This window comes from Athene noctua, chromosome 17 (assembly GCF_965140245.1).
Source record: "Athene noctua chromosome 17, bAthNoc1.hap1.1, whole genome shotgun sequence".
In the NCBI taxonomy this organism is placed as follows: Eukaryota; Metazoa; Chordata; class Aves; order Strigiformes; family Strigidae; genus Athene; species Athene noctua.
Genome location: NC_134053.1, coordinates 594,096 through 611,204, shown reverse-complemented (window position 1 = coordinate 611,204; position 17,109 = coordinate 594,096). Strand labels below are relative to the sequence as shown.

The following is a 17,109-nucleotide window of genomic DNA, read 5'->3' as shown; positions in this document are numbered from 1 at the left end:
AGGTTAGCAAAGGGATTGCCTCTGACCATATTATTCAGCAAAGCTACGTGCACAGCAAGGCCCAGAAGCCAGTCAACCACTGTTTCTAACTCCTCGCTACCTAAAAATCCCATCCTGCCACTGCCCCCACCTCGGGACAGGTGGGACCAGCCCCAGCAACGGCCACAGCTCCCCACCGCTGCTGAGGACACGTCCCCCGGCTTCCGTACGGCCCGGCCCCCTCATTCCATGGCATTTAAAACTGTCGGGATTCCACTGGTTTTCAAGGAATTGCTTCCACTTTCTATGAGCAAGTGAAAAAGCAAGTCCCAGGTGGATGAGAACAACTCCAGGAGTGATGCACAAGCAGCAGAGAGCAAACCAGAAGAAAAGGGTGGGCAAGACCAACTGAGTCACCATCTTTCCTCTTAAAGGAGGATTTCTCTTTAAAAGCGCTGATCTGGGCCGTTTGATGCCGCGTTCACTGAAAGGTCTCTTCCTGGTAGCACAGGGTGTGCATCCCTGACCTCAGGAAGCCTGAAAAACCTGTTCTCCTGAATGCAGCAGGAAAAACTAAAAACAAAGAAGTAAGCCATCAGGGCTGCACTCTGGCACAGGAATGCCATCAGGCCATGAATTCCTAAATTTTCAGCTCTAAGTGCCCGGACACGGTATCCTGCGTCAGGGCATGTGTTTCGCTGGGGTTACCCCAAGACCCACCCAACTGGAAGGGGCAGGAGCTGCCAGGACAGGGCAGGAGCTGCGCCCCCCCCCCCCCCCCCGACACAGCCCCCCCCTCAGCCCAGCAGTCCCCAGGTGCTCTGTAGGCTGGATTTAAAGATAATCACAAATTTGGGTGAACCGGGACTTAAAGAAAAGGCAAAGAGGCATCTTCAGAGTTGGGGCTGACAATTATTATTCTACCAGGAGCTGGGGATGGTGATGTTTATTCAGGCAGCACACGCACCTACAGAAGGTACGGAACACCCCATCCTTCTGTCCCAAACCCAGCAGGCGTGAGGCAGCTCCACAGCCAATTGCTCCCGGATGGGCAAAAATCCTCATCCTCGTGGCAGCTCCAGCTTCAGTGAAACAAAATATTGAAAATCAACGTTCAAAACTATCCAAATTTATCCAAAGTCAAGTCACTGACCAGACCCGTAAGAGGAAATCAATCCATGCATGGTTAATAAGAGCACATTCAACTAACATTTCCAAACACTGAGTCTCTCTGAAGCCACGTATGACCAAGCGAGGATTTCCGACCACCCCGTGCCATTGGCACTGTAGGCAGAGCTTCCTCTCCACTCGTGTCTACTGAGAACATTACTTCAAAATAATTCAAGGCCCAGCACAATCACTGAAGATAAAATACAAAGCAGTCTTCAAACTCCTTCCCTTGAGGAGGGACACATTTTGTGAATTCATGACAGAAGTAAAAAGTAACCCTAGAGAGGCCGACCTTCATTTCACAGCTAAAACCTAAATCTCCGGTGACGTTATTAAGCTTCAGGGAGCAGAGGGAAGCGAGCTGGCCTGAGCGGGGCGGGACGGCTCCCACCCCTGCACACAGAGGATGCACAAATAATGGGCAGCGTTACGTAAAACCACAGGAGTCTCGGATCATCGTGTCAGTCGTGTTTTTATCTGGTTTGCTTCCAACTTTCTTCTTGCAACGAGTATTATCTATCACGAGCAGGAAAGTATGGTTTTCCTTTTATTGTGTGCATCCAGTAACTCTGTTCTTCAGTGCGTGGCAAAAACGGGGCCTCACATGAGTTCGGGGGGGTCTAACGTGGGGTCTCCCTGCCCTGGCCGATCAGGAAACACTGACCCAGGGCATACGGCCCCCCGCGCCCCCCTACCTGGGCCATCCCCCAACCTGGGGCACCCTGCAGACCAGCGCACGGGACGCTGGAGCCCGTTTCCGATCGACAGCATCTTCCTCCAGCTAAAAGGGAGCAAAAAGTGGGCAGTGGCGGCTGGCAGGGCTCTGGGGACAGCGGGCACAGCTGGCGGCAGGCCCAGCCCAGCCCAGCCCGCGCAGGGGGGCTGCGGCAGCGCCGGGGGCTGGTTTTCTCCCGCGGTCATAAAGCGGGACCGTGGGAGCATCACCAGGACCGGGAAGCTGCGGCCACGCTGGGGAGCTCCCCCGCTCCTCCTGGCGAGCACAGAGGGAGCCTGGGCGTTTGGTGGAGGAGATAATGACTCTCAATAATTAAAGTAAACTTCCTGTTAGACTTATTTAGAAAAACTTCTCTCTACCTTCCCCGGCTGTGCCTGAACCAGCCCGTTCACAACAGCCCCGTCTCTGGGCTTCACCAGGGTAAACACAGGAACCAGCGTCCGCGCCTCGCAGGGGGAGGCGGAGAGCAAGCGAGGCTGAACGTTATTAATAACAGAACATCATTTTCTCAGAAAGGGCAGGCTCGTTGCCTGAATATTCAACAGAGCATTAACTGTTTGGTTTGTACGTGACTGGCAAAAGCTGGGTGTCAATATAATATATAATATAATGATGACCATTTCACTTTAACTGGCGTTTATTCCTGAACTGCTGTTCTTCAGGATCACCATTGTAATAAGCACTGAACAAAGCAAAACAAAAAAGGAAAAAAAAAGCAAATGAGGAAGAAAAGGAGGAGGAGGATCTTTGTCTTATTATGACATACGTGACTTGGACATACGCTGAGATGAAAAAGGAAAAGGCCTCATCTATAAATGTATGCCAAGGTTACAGAATAATGGGAAAAAGTGGTCTAGCAGGAAAATCTTAAGCAAAAGTGTGCTAACTGCAGAAGGGTTAACACTGGTAACATACTGTGGCAGAAGATTAAAAAAAAGTTGAGGTTTACTTTAAATTAACCCTTTCCAGTCCATATGCCACTAAGCAGGTACCAACCTAGAAAAATAGTCCACCTAGCAGTAGCGGCCCTTTGAAATTAAAAAGAGAAAAAAAATAATTTCTTTTGTTCAAGTCAGGGCGGCCACAAAAGTCCCAAATCTGTTGGAGATGTCCGAGTGCAGGGACCTCCACGTCGGCACCGCAGTCCGGCCCTTCGCCTCGCCCACGTCGTCCGTGCAGTGGACCGAGAGGCACTGCAGGTGGCTGCCCGTCTGCGCCGCGGCCGACGTCTTGCTCGGGGGAAGGTCGTGGGCTGGAAGGGGTTCACAGAGAGAGCGTTAGGAGACCCGCGCAGCGCAACCCAGCACCCCGGCTCCTGTGCCTGCCCCGCACCCCCTCCCACCCCAGCGAGCGCCTCGCCGGCTGATTTCTCACCGTGCCAGAAAAACACCAAAACCATTCTTCCCCATGCACTTGTTTCACAGTAAGCCAGCAATTCCTCCGAAGGCTGGGGACGTACACACGGCTGACTGCCTGTGTCCTGGACTGCAGCAGTCGGGAGTTTCCACCCCCTGCGCACCCTCCGCTTTCTGAAACCGATGAAACTTCCCCAGGAGGGAACGCAGCCCCCAACCCTCCGTCTCCTCCAGGTCATTCCCACCGTCCGTCGCTACAGGCACAGGCCTCCCCGGTCACCTCCTTTAGTGAAGCACCACGATAACATTTTTCTTAGACTTTCTTCATTTTAGGACTTTGCATGATCTTTAGCTACCGTTAGTTTCTGTTAATCACAGAAATGAAAGAATTTAACTGAAACATCCTAAACAATGTCCTGGGTCTCTTCCCTTTGATTTTCCAGTTAACACAAAGACTTAACTAAAATTGTTCCTTCCAAGCTATACTACCATGTACTCAAGACTCGTTCCCGCTGTCACTTCATTATTTTTCCTCACTTCCGTTCTTAATACTTCCAAGTATTCTTCTCTGTTGCAAATGTATTTTTCTCATCTTCAAAATGTGCTTTGGTGCATGTGCCCTCTCCCTGCCCAGCACAGTCAGGGACATCTTTCTTTCATCACTTTCCTCCTCTCTGAAATCAATCACTTCTTTAGTTCTTCACTGCTCTTAGTCAAATCACCAAAAAAAGCCCAAAGACACCCCCCCCAACTTTATCCCTCCCCCTGTAAATCCCCACAGCCTTGGCAGCCCCTCCACAGGGTCCTTCCTCCTCTGAAACAGCGAGGCAGCGGCCGGTGGCCACCCCGGCAGGGCTGGGCAGCCCGGCGCAGGCTGGGGCTCCTTCCCCTCGCCCCAGGAGCCAGCCCGGGACACAGAAAACCCTCTGGGAGCTGAGGTGGCCCCAGGACACCCCAAACGTCACTGCTTCGGCCAGGGAGGATGCCCCAGCCGATGCAGACAGCCCCCCAGCCCTGGAAGGAGGGCTTTTGTGGGAAAAAAACACTGAGCAAATAGAAGAAGGGTGCAAGGCAAGACAAAAAAAGCCAACAACATCTTGACAGGCAGCCTGCAGTTCCCCTCATCCACCATTTGGTTCACGTTCACCCAGCAGAGGTGAGAGCGGAGCCGCTGCAGCACTAGCAAACGCAGGGGCCGTAATTTCTCTGACAGCCCTGGGCCTTCCCCTGGCGCAGGGCTGCGGGTGATGCTGCAGCGTGCCACATCTGCCAGGAAACGGCTGTGAAGGTTTAACCTCCTTAAGAGCTTTCTTCACGCCGTCTTCCTCGTGCCCCGCAGAGCCGAGCGGGGCAGGTTTACCACACTGCATGGAGCAAGTTGTATTTGTTTCACTTAACCAGCCGCTACAGACACAAAACAGGAACTGAAAAGCCTGTTACACCATCACAGTGATATTAAAAAATAATCTTAAACCAGTCTGGAAGTCCCTGGTTTAAACTGGAAAATGCTTTTAATGCTCGATTATGTGACGCTCGTATTCAAAACAGTACCAACACCATACAGAGAAACTAATTAGAACCTGGGGAGAGGATGCTATAAACGACGGGAGAAGGAAGGGGCTCCCGCGCAGTGCTGCTGCCTGCTCAGCCACGCGCTGCGTTAGTGCAACCATGTGCAAAATCAACACAACGCCGCGTTACACACCTCAGCCCAGCGCAGCCGCTGCCCCGACACCGTTCACGTTCTCTGAACTCCAAAGCGGATTACAGTCGCCTGGAGTTAGCGTTAGGCTTTTTCAGTCAGTTTTGATAAACAAGCAGCACCGAGGAGCAGAGCTGAAGCACAGAGCTGGCCGTGTGGTACCCAAATGCAGAGTTCCGGCGGGCAGGGGCAGCGTTAGCACAGCCTGGCCTTGCTCCTTCGCGGGGAGCTTTTACTCTGCCCTCTGTCCCCCCTGAGCCCCATCACGCCCCAGCCTCTCTCCCTCCCTGCACAGTCTGCGCTTGCCTCTGCAGAGTAACAGTGGTTTTACCAACGGGGGAGCGTTTGCACCTCGCCACGAGGGACAGATCCGCACTGAGAGCTGGTCACGCTGGGCAGGGAACGGCACGGGCAGTGCCACCGACACCGGGCTACCGGCTGCGGTAGCGCCGGCCAGTGAATCCCAAGCTGACGTCGTGGTGCCACTTCAGGAAAATCACAGCGAAAAAAAAAAAAAAAAGACTCCCTAAATAAATCCTATTTGATGAAGTGTTCAATTTAAACTTACTATCCTGAATGCAAATATACCTGAGTAACTTTTGGTTTATTAAGAGGTTTAAAACTCAGATGGGATTGTGCAGACAATTGAGAAAGGGAAACGTTTTTCTTGTTTGTACTTGTTCACATCCCTTGCAATGCACACAGTACCCAATATTTTTTATTCTTAGGTCTCCCTGAATGTACAGGACATGCTGGTCTCGGTACCGGAAAAGCCAGCGCCTTGAGATTAGCCTTTGTGACAGCAGCTTTCTTCCTCTGCTGCAGAGAAAGAGGAAAAAGTCCCAGTGCTGATCTGCTGTCAGGAGGGGCCTGGGGATCTCGGTGGTGTTTCTGCAAGGAGCGTTCTCTGCAGGGCCCCAGGAGAGCAGCCGCTCGGCCGAGGACACCGACAGAAGCGGCAGAGACGGCGCGTCCCCAGGGCGGGACACGGCGCCCGGCACCGGCATCTGCATCGGCCGTGCAGACCCCACCGACCCCAGGCGGGACCAGTCCGCCGCGAGCAGTAAGTGAGGACGCTCATACACCACAAGCACCTAAAGAATAAGAAATCAGCCTTATTTGCTTGTAAATCAGCAAACTCCTTCTAAAACGTTGTGGATAAAATTCATAAACAAGCACCTGATAAAGGAATCAATGTAAAATCTATCCCGGAGGATTTGTTTGCCTCAGAGGAAAACCCAAGTAAACAAGGTGAGCAGAAGCTGATCCTGAGTTTGCCAGTGTCCACATGCTGCCTAACCCAACACCACCACGTGGGAGCTCAAGCTCCCTTGGTCTGTTGTTAAAGAGCACAGAAAATAATGCATTCAAACCCAAAACAAAAAGAGGATGGGAGCCTGCAGTAAGGCTTGCATTGGCACAAGTGTTCTGAAAGCCAATCTGGAGGGAAATATTCAGTGCAATTTACTTTTTCCCAATATTTCTGTCTTGTCAAAGCTATGATGCTTTTCTGAAAAAACCCTTTGTATTAAAAAACAAAAGTTGTGCTGATCCACCTGATAAGAGTTATGTTCTTAAGCATGGTGCTCATCCAAAAGAGTCACACTCTCCCAGCAGACCTGTTTCACCAGCCCTCCTCGCTGTCCCTTTGCCTCCTCCAAACCAGCAGCGCCCCAGCACCCGCCTCCCGCAGCACACACAGTCCTGGGGTATCGTTAGTAGAGACTGATGGGGCTCAGCAGGTTAAAATTAGTCAGGTAATGCAAGATGGTATCATCACGTCATTGCCTCACAGTTGCCAAGTTTCAGGTAAATCACCGTCAGTCATGAAGTACACCTAATTGAAAGCAAGGAATTTTCAAACAAATTATGTTTAAACTGCATAACTGCCTCTTATTAGCAACTACTGCCAGAAATTTGTAAGTGTTATTAATAAAAGCAACACCCTTCTAATACGGGCCGTCCTCCATGCCCAAGGTCTCGAGACGGTCTGGGTGGAGACTTCCTCTCCAAACCGAAGGATGTGACACAACAGAACCTGGGACAGATGCGAGTAAAAGTACCCGAATCGCAGGACAGCGTGTGCCGCCTGCAAACGGCAAACACTGAAGGAGAGATAAGAGATAAAATATCCTGGGTAAGCACACAGCGTGTTCACACAGAGGGCACGCAACTCAAAGCGATAAAGTGACCAAAGACCAAAAGGAGTCTGGAAACGGCTTGGCTGTGACAGTGTCCTCACCCCCAAAGCTGCCGTGTGTCCAGGCCACCACAGCCCCGGCCACCCCCGTGTGCGCTGGGGGGGGTGGGGGGAGGACACTCACCCGCAGAGCAAAAGCCACCGCGCTGCCCCTGACCGCGGGGCTCCCCCGCCCGGCGCACCCAGCGCCCGACCCGAGCCGGCACCCGAGCCGAGGGGGGTCCCAAAAGCCAGCGACTGCACGGAGCGAGCTCAGCTTTCCAGCACGGGAAACTGCTTCTGCCTTTACCCTGATGATAACGGCCCACCCCACACCATCCCGCAGAGCAGCAGCCCACATCCCCGGTTCTGAGGAAGATAAAGGCGAGGAAAACCCAGCACCACGTCCCCAGCCCGCTGCGCAAAACCGCTCACGGCAGAGAGAACTCCTCGGTAATCGTGAATGCCCTGGAAGTTAACGTGAGGTTTGATTAATATCATTAGCTCATTTTGCACACAGGCACTTCCAAGAGCCAGCCACAGCTGGAAGAGCTGGGTGGCTACGGCAAAGAAATATTTGCAAACATTCACTGGAACATGAAAGTGAATTAAGTCCGTCCACTTTCACAGCCCGTACCTGCTTGCGTTCAGCCAATATTCCAACAAGTTTATTTACTGCAGTTCAAACTGTATGTTTCAGGTAAATATTTCAAAGGATTCTCTGAATAGTTTGCTAACATTCATCCCTTACAACAATAAACCAAAGCAACGGTAAGGGCTGTGCCGAGCAGGGACGGGACCGCCAGGCTGCTCTCCCCGACGGCGGCGGATGCACACACAGACAGCGTCACGTCCCCGAAAGACTAACAAAGCTTTTTAAAAAAATTAATAATACTGAAGTTTGCTTTTAGGTAAAAGCTACACATTAAGCTTTTGAGCAGGCTTTACCCACATGAACACATTTCAATCGTTATGTCCCAAACAAACCAGCGAACAGACAGAACAGAGCCCAGGAAAGACTCACCCAGGCTTCCTCCCATGCCCCGCGTCCTCTGCTCTGACCTCGCGCCTTTCGGAAGCGGCTCTTTCGTTCTGCTCTACTTTGCAAAGCCACGCATGCCTTCAGAAAATGAAAGGTCGCTGTTTGTTTGTTTACACCACACTAATGGCAGCGTGGTGACTACCACAGGAGCCTGGCCAGGAGCCTTGGTAGCCTGCAGCTGGGACACAGGAGCAGACGAGGAGTTCTGCTCCACCAAAATATTCAACACACACTCTACAGACTGCTTTGTCACAGCAGCTCAGGAAAAACACATTTCTCCCTAGTGAGCTTAGATCCCGACACTCTCCTCACTCCCGAAGACACCATGTATACACACTTCCAATCCCTCCAGCTTCCTTCTCACTCCCTCTTTTTCCTTAGCCCACATTAAGCTGCTATGTAAAGCCTCATTCCTCATGTAGCATCTTTTTACGCATTTTTTAAAAATAAACACGTTCTCTTAACTGTGACGACCCCACCAAGCACTAAGCAAACCCAGATGTGTCCCAATTTTTAGGCAAGCTAATCCCATTAAAAATGAGTTCACCTGCAACGCTAGCACACATGAAGCGCATCATCTCATGAGAGATTAATTGAGGGAGGGATGGTGTGTAGTCAAGGTAACCGTGGATGCTACACAGGCACCGGGAGTTTATGCTGCTCTTCAGGTGCTGCTCGTGCCATCCCTCTCATCTGTGCCCAAACCACCAACAAAAGGAGCGGGCGGCAGCGACAAGCAGGAGCCAGAGCGCCGTCACAGTCTGGTAGGGGTCTGGTTGGGAATGGGTTCCACCCCACATTTCAGCCTTCCTGCGAGATTGAAGTGACAAACAGGAGGTGAAGATCCCTGGAACGGCTCCTTGCCCCAGGGCTCGTCCCTTACACTTCCTCACCGGCTCTGACAAAGCCCCACTGCCCAGGGTCCGGCCGCCCGGCACCGCGCGGCCCCGCCGCCGCCGCCCTCGATGGCCAGCCGAGCGTGAAGGCCCTGGATTGCTACTGATCTTGTTAAGGCTAAATCAGAGGATTTGGCCAAAAACACTCTATTCCCTGATCAGAGATCAGTTTCCCCTCTACCATCTGATAACCACTCTTACAGGATGCGTTAATAGGCTTCCCTTCACTCTGCGCCCGTTAAGCAGAGGCCAAGCTACAATAAGAGGGAATAGATTTGAGTAATGATCTCTTATGAGGCAGCAAACCTACATATAGTGTTTAAAATTATTCCCTTAGGACAAGATGTTTTTCACCAAATCTCCCACATGACAGTTTGACATATTGGTTCAGGCACATAGCTCTGCATTTGTACACAGTATGGAATCATCTTTTTCAGTTTTCAAGAAAAATAAGGTCTGAAAACATTTCATGTTTCCCTGCACACTGGACCTACTCTCCACGGATTAATTTACTCTTAAAATTGTATTTTTAAACACAACCAGTTCAGTTGTGTTGATAAACAAATAAGCCATCTCCTCCCACACCGCTGTAGCGCTGACAAAATCCTGGACAAAGGCATTTTCTTGACCCCAGTACAAGCACGTGTTTCGTGTTTGTTTATAAACACAAACATGGCACCTGCCACCCACTTTCTCCATGAATTTGCACCACTTTCGGTCTGCGTCACCTCCGGCAACCTGTGCCCCGCTTTGGGCTGGATCTGTCTCTTCCCTTTGAGGCCAGTGGGCAAAGGCTGCCCCTGGCTTTGGACCCTGCTGCATCAAGCCCCATCTGCTCCATTACTGAAACCTTCCTCTACTCTCATTTTACTTCCTCATTTACCTGGGCAATTTTTAAAGCCCCTAGAATGTGTACAGGTGCTACCGCCCCCCCAAGATGAACAAAATTAAAGAATGTTAAGAAGAGTTTGTGGTTAAGATGAACAGCCAAGGACTTGTGATGATGAGCAGAGCTGGAACAGGGACCCGGCCATTCTCCTCTTTGCTGTGCAGAGACACCCCAACTCCAGGGTATCAGCCACGTCTCACCGTTAACGTTTTAAGAAGGCATTTGGCCTGGCCAGCCCACAGATGTATTGCTGAGACCCAGGCAGCTGAGCTGCACTGCGGAAACCGTTCTCACAAAGGGGGGAAAGCTCGAGTCAAAACCGTGTGCAGAGCACCGAGCATCATCCCACATCACCACCACATCCTGCAAACCCGCACTAAAGCGTTTCACTGTGCTGCAGCTAACCCAGACACACTGACCTGAAGACAAGGCCTGGCCCCCCCACCCTTAACGCTGGGAGCTGCCCACCCCGCCAGCAGCCCATCAGCTCTGGCAACGTCCTCTGACCCTCAAAGCCTCTTCCCCCACAGACAGCGTGATTAATTGGAGGTGCCTGCGACTCTAAAGGGAGCATGGATCAGCCCACGCTGCAAAGATGTTTGTTTTGCTTTTGGTGGTCTCAGAGCTGGCACGGAGCTGCATCGGTGCTCGCTGCTCCCACAGAATGTAGATAACAGGAGACAGAGAGTGCTTGCTGCAAACATATTTTCCTTTTCTCTCCCTTGACCTCTTTTCATGCTCCCATTTTCACCGGGAGCGACGGAAGGACGCGCACACCACGACAGGGAGGCTGCCCAAACCCACGGCAGCGCTGAGGGTCTGTTGTTGGGGCTGCAGGGTTACAGCCAGGCTGCAGCGTCCTGCCCGGCAGCTCCAGCACCGAGCCGGGGCGGGGGGTGTCACCTGAGGACAAACTGTTAGCCACAGGCCGGGGTCTGAGGAAACTGGTGAAAACACCAGTAAGTAGGAAAAATGCTAACCCTATCAGTGGAAAAGTTGGCAGTCATCTTACAGCCCGCGTGACCTTGAAGACGCAGAAGGGCCGAGGCGTGGGTGAGGAGAGCTCATCGCTGCTGCACAAGGCGCGTCCTCTGCCCTGCCGGGAGGCGGCGACAAGGGGAACACGCAGTTCACGCAGTTCCCCCCTTCACTGCCCGCTGCCCAGCAGGAGAGCAGCACTCCTCCGCGGCTCTGCAGGGAAGTGTGAAACTGCCTACACCTATTTATCTCTCCGGAAGCTGCTGTTAAATTACCGCTTTCCAACCCTGCCGCTCTCCGAGAAGGACGAGAAGCCCTGTGTCCGAGGGGGAGCCCCGCACCTTGGGGCAGCACCAGCTCCTCTGCCCAGACGGCCATGGGGACAACGGACTGTTTTTAACTCATATCCTTCCTCTCTTTTGGCTACCTCCAGTTCCTCTTTTCAGTTTAACACATGAACTGTCAGGCCAGCTTTACTGTGAAATACACAAACCGCAGAGGGGAGTTCTGCCTGTCCCCCTTGCAAAGAGGCCGATGCCGGAGTTTTGGTTCTCACATAACAAAAGACGGTTCCTGCAAACCAGGTCCCATCACGACTACAGTGCTAAGGGTTGTTTTCTGCTAGCCTGGTCCTGCCTTGCCCCATGTAGGCAAACCACAGCCTGTGTGTAACAGCCACTCAAAGCCGAGTTACTGACAGCCAAACTCTCAACCATGGTCTAAGCCAACCCAACCCAACCCAACCCAACCACACATCTCTGAACTGCCGGCCAGGCTTCCCAGTGCCATCACCCACCCTTTGCTCTCCTAAGCTCTGAACAGTACAAGAAGCTACAACCCTGCCCAAGTGAGGAAAACTGACCTTAAAAAGCAAACCAAACAAACTGCCATCAAGAGTCAAACCATTTCTGGATGTTTCCAAGAGAAAACAAACAGGAGTCTGGGAACTGCAGCCCATCCCAGCAAAGCCAACTCAATGCTCCCGACATTCATACGCTGCCATCTGAGACCAGTGAATCCTCTGGGAACTCTGAGTTATTTTCCAGGGACTGTCCTTCTCTCCCCACAAAAAAATGAGTACTTCTGCTCATCTTGGAAGGGAGTTAACTGCTAAATCCTGCCCACCAGCTCCATTAGATTTACACTCAGAGCTAGCACTGGGAAGAAGGATGCAAACGGCTTCTCCTAACACTCCCTCCAAAGGACTGCAGCTGTCTCAGCCATGCCCCCACCTCTGCATCCAGCACGCAAAGGAAGAAAAAGGAGAACTCCTCGGTAGGAGTGAATATTGGCTGACTGATCCCCTGTTTTCTCTGCTGTTGGCGTACATCGCTCACTTGCACTAACTAAATGCTTTGAGACTATTTTCACCGAGTGTAACAACCCACACATCCATGATGAGTAAGGAAATGCTGGTTTTTGCACCCAATACTTTTAAATTTATTTCATACGTACGCAAATTATCACATGGGAGCTTTACGCACAACTCCAGCCCAAGTGAAATCCATCTCTCAACAGCCAGAATGTGCAAGCAAGTAAAAGGTGGAATTTTCTGCCTGCACAGAAGTCATATGAAATTGTTCAATACACCCTCATTTAACTCAAACCAGTTCCTGGACACTGTCTAGAATTATTTCAGGACAGGCCAAAACTGAAAAAAGACACAACTTAAATGTTCTGCATTAAACTGCCACCTAGTCATTTAACAAGGAGCTACGCGGATCAACGGCGACCACTGCCTGCGTGGGATGGCCTCGCCAACCTGCCCTTCCTGCTGGCACCACACAAGTGCCACCACTGGTCATGCTCCTGAGAGCTGCCTTCAGACTGTGTCCCAGGCTACTGGGGTTTATTGATCCCCGAGTTGTTTTTCCCCATTATGACGGAACCTTTTAACGCGTGTTAAATACTGAAAAATGGCTCAAGCTGGTCAGCTGCTGCACCATCACCACCAGCTTGACTCTTCACCAGGGGATGGGGCTCAACAGAGCAATATTTACTTGAGCCATCAGTTTACTCCATAACCCGCCGTATCATTTCAGTAGGCTTTGCTGCCACTCATTTCTTCTTGAGGACACACAGGTCGAAAGTCCCAGCATCACCTTCAGCCTAATGCGAGTTTCAGCGTGCAGAGCAGGCCTCCAAAAATAGCATGAAAATGCCCACTCACACTGGCAAGGGAAGTGGGTGTATTAATGGAGTTTGTAAAGGCAGTGAATAGATGGTGATTATGCGCAGAGTGCAACAGAGGAGGAAACATGTAAATTCCAGCTTTCGCTAGTCAGATTTGTGCAAGAGCTTCTACATAATTGCTGGGGAAAAAATAGAAATGACAACAATAAGTAGGATATTTAAGCCCTGCATATTATACATGGAAATCTCTATTTTCCTTAAATGAAGTGAAAACAAAATGAAAGAAGAAGATTCCCTCCAAAGAACTTTGTTTGTGGTCGCTTAGTTTCAGGATGCAAATTAAATGAGTACTTGTTAACCAAGTGTAAAAAAGGGAGCTTGTCTCTGAAATATTATCAGTCTCTTGTCAGGCGAAGGCTTGAATACAGCTGGCCAAAGGATTTCATGTGTTTAGTTGCCTTGTTCACAAAGAAATCCACAGGAGCCGTGTCCGCACACCCCCGAGCCAGATCTGCACCCTGCTTGGCTGCCAGGGCCGGGGATCGAGGGTGCTCCGGCTGCCCTCCCCTCCGTCCCCCAGCTCCCCCCCGGCTCTCCCTGCACCTCCGGGAGGTGCCTCTGTCCGATCTATAACTCACAGTTACGAGACTGTTACACGAAACTGCCACAGGCAAAGTCAATCTCTCCCCGGGGCCTCACGCATCTGAGGCGCTTGCACACCAAGAAACGGTGATCACGTGCATGAATGCTCTGGGTTAAACCACACGAGTTCAAGGATATTCGTGAAAATACAACTGGAGTTTACCAAAGGGTAACAGTAAGTGAGCAGGAACAGCATCCAGGAGCATTAGGTCTTTCATCCCATTTATTTATAGCATTACCTTGAAACACATCCCATTCCCCTTTAGTGCACCTCCAGCTGCAGTTTGCTGTCTCACAAGTAGCAGCTTATATGAGGGGACCTTGGGAAAGAGCCTCTGAAATCAAAAGGAGCTCAAACAATTTCACCGCTCACAGAGCAAGACAAAAACAAGAGCAGAGACCCCAGAACAAAGCTGAGTCTCGCCAGGGCACCCGCCAGGACACGGTCAGAGACGGAGACCCCTCGGCCCGCTCCGCGCCGAGGGGCACAGAAAGCAGAGGCACGACGCTCCAGAAACAACGGCTTCCGATCCCAGCTTGCGAGTCCCCAGCAATTCACGGGCAATGTCTGAAGAGTCTAGGAAACGCAGAACTGTCAGGAAGCCTGAGCTTGTTAAAGAAGGGTCAAAATCTCTGCTAAGAAACTTCTAAGTGTTTGTAAATCAAACTGATATCTGATACCATCAACCCAAAATGCACTTTCTGGGTAAATTCTTGCAAAGTCTTTTCTGCTATAGAAAAATCCCAAATTCTGGTATACCCCAGAATTTGTTTTGGCTACAGAAAGAGATGGAAACGCTGCTGCCATATAACGGATTTGGGACATTCAGAAACACCCAATAAAGCAGCAGAAAGGTATGGTGATTCAGCTGGGGGTCATAAATCTGATGGAGGACCTGGGTTAGTTTGAACAGCGTGTTTTAAAATTAAATCTATCTGAAGGAAAAGAAAAAAGATCATCAGATAGAAGAAATATGTAACCATGTGATGGAAGAATGGCAGCAAGGGAAATTCACCTTAAAAAAACCACACAAAGAAACCTGACTTTCTTAGGTATGTCTGTAAATGCCAGTATTAGGATAAGAAAAATATAAGCTCATCTTTTTCTTCCAATTGTCACATCACTGTGGAGAGTCTTCACGAAATTCTCAGAATAGCAACGAATCAGGAGCAAACAGCTGTTCAAGCAAGAAAGTCACGGGTAGACAGACTTTCACTGCTTCCACAAAAAAATTAACTCTAAAGTTTCACAGGCCAGTAAATCAAGAAAATGGGCCAGTACAGCACAGGCCGGACAGTCTCATCTTCAAACCCAAAGCTGAAATATGGGCCCGTGTTCCCTTTCTAGCCGTATGCTCATGTGATTTATGACCACAACAATCTCAACACCCCTGGAAAATGAGAAAATGGCAACGAGCCCACCCCACCACGCTGGCGGCCGTGGGGCTCTGCCCTGCGGCACGCGGGGAGGGGACGCCCCGGAGCACCGGCCCCCCCGGCGAGGGGAGGGCAGCGGGGCCGGCACCCGGGAGCAGAGCGGGTCGCTGGGGACTCGCCCGTGGGAGGTGGCAGCTCGTTCCCTGCCCTGGCTCGGTCCGTCCGTCAGGGCCCTCCGGCCTCACCTAAGTTACGACAGAGAAACGTGCTGTGGCACATCCATCACCCCCACACAAAGCACCTACGCAGCACAGAATATCGTTGTGGGGCTGAGCTGATTAGGCAACGGGTAAACAACCTTCCATGCACGTGGTCTGCAAGACCTTTACAGCTTATGGACACGTCCATAAAATCAGAGAAAAGCAGCGAGACTGAAACCCTTTTGTGAAGGGACTTCGTTTGCAAACGCAACCCCAACACGGGGTGACTGCTGCCCCGCGCCCCCACCCGTCCTGCCCCTGCAGAGAGGCAAAACGCATGCAAGTCCCCCACAGACACTCGCTACCGAAATTAAGCCAAATACAAAGAAGCTGCCAGGCAACAGCGTGAGGATTATTACCTTGTCATCTCCACCTGCAGCTGGGCCAAGCAGGGCTCTGTTTGCACTCTGAGCTCCATCAAACTGGGCGAGACTTGGCCCTTCAGAACACGCTTCACTACCACAACACAAACGCAAAGGCGGCACCGAACAAAATCCTCCGCCCCACCACTGAGTCCTGCCCTTCGCTCGCACGGGCAGCGGTGCAGGTAGAACAGCTTGAGTCATGCAGCCAAATCCCTCACCAACCCCCCGCTACCACCGCGGCAGCAGCCAGGGCTGCACGGGTCCGCCGCCGCCCGACACGCACCCGGCGGCCCGGGAGATCCCAGTAGGCCCAACTCAAAACTGGTTATTCTGCAGGCAGGGGCACTCAGACTGCCTTTAGGTACCCTCTGAGCGGCAAACCCCGAGCCACGCCTCTGCTCAAAAATGAGTCTCCAAAGAGCAGCATCGTGCCCTTCGTGCATGAACATTTTGTTTACTGGCAAACACCCCGAGAAAGACAGGGATCCATAACAACGTGGCAACAAATGCTGCTGTCCCCGTCCTTCGCAGAGGTTTGGATCCACGCGGCCTCGTCCCCCAGCGGCAGAGCTGCCAAGGCCAGGGAGGTGTTGGGGCTGCTGGGCTCAGATAAGGGGGGGAGCGGAGCGGGAGCAGGAGCAGGAGCGCCCGTCGCCACCGGGGCCGCAAGGATACGTGCAGGAACGGAGACTGAACTCGGCATCTTCACACACCCACCTGGCTCCCAGTCCTCCAGGGCTTCTCGGGCAGCAGGCAGCTGTGCTGAAAGAGTTAATCTCGCCTGGAACAAACATATCTCCGGTTTCTCAGAAAGTCAAAGGCTGCAGCAAGCTGGGCTGCCTGCTCCCTGCCTGCCCTGCCTGCAGCCTGACCCCTGACATTTCCACTCTGCTTCTCCCTGGCATGGAAAACTTAACCGTACACAAACAAACAGGTTGGGAGGACAGATAAATGGAAGACAGAGGAGGGGAAGGGGAAGATTTCTCAGATTCCTTGTAACAGCCCTGATTAAATAATAGCAGCCACCACCAGACGTGGGTACAGGGCTGGTGTTTATCAGTAAACCCTGAAGTCTCTGTTTAATTAATCCTGAAAGGGTCCCTTCCCCCTTCTACATCCCAGGGAGGTTTCAGGACTGTCGAGTTTAAAGATACAGCGAGTCCTTTTTAGCTCTTTTCCTTACAACACACAGGGGCAGAAAGTGCCTGTTTAAAACCACAGCCAGGATTTGCAACCTCTACGGCAAAGATTTCCATCGCATGAAACCACGAACGCCCCTGCCGGGGTATCTTTGATTCAGTCGTACTTGACCCTCCAGCATCATGTCCCCAGCAAGTTACAGTTTCTCAACGACCTGCTGGCAGCGTGCACACACACACTCATAACCAGGGGCTGCAGATTCTACC

General features: G+C 51.6%; 1 protein-coding gene across 1 annotated transcript in view; it reads right to left on the bottom strand.

The window, feature by feature from the left end:
• Positions 1-795: 795 nt before the first annotated feature.
• The window catches only part of MN1 (MN1 proto-oncogene, transcriptional regulator), a 36,127-nt gene continuing 19,813 nt past the window's right edge, over positions 796-17,109 (bottom strand). Inside the window, exon 2 of the mRNA XM_074920692.1 lies at positions 796-3,137. Coding sequence (XP_074776793.1) covers positions 2,953-3,137 — 185 coding nt within the window. The 3' untranslated portion in view covers positions 796-2,952. The remainder of the gene's footprint in view (positions 3,138-17,109) is intronic.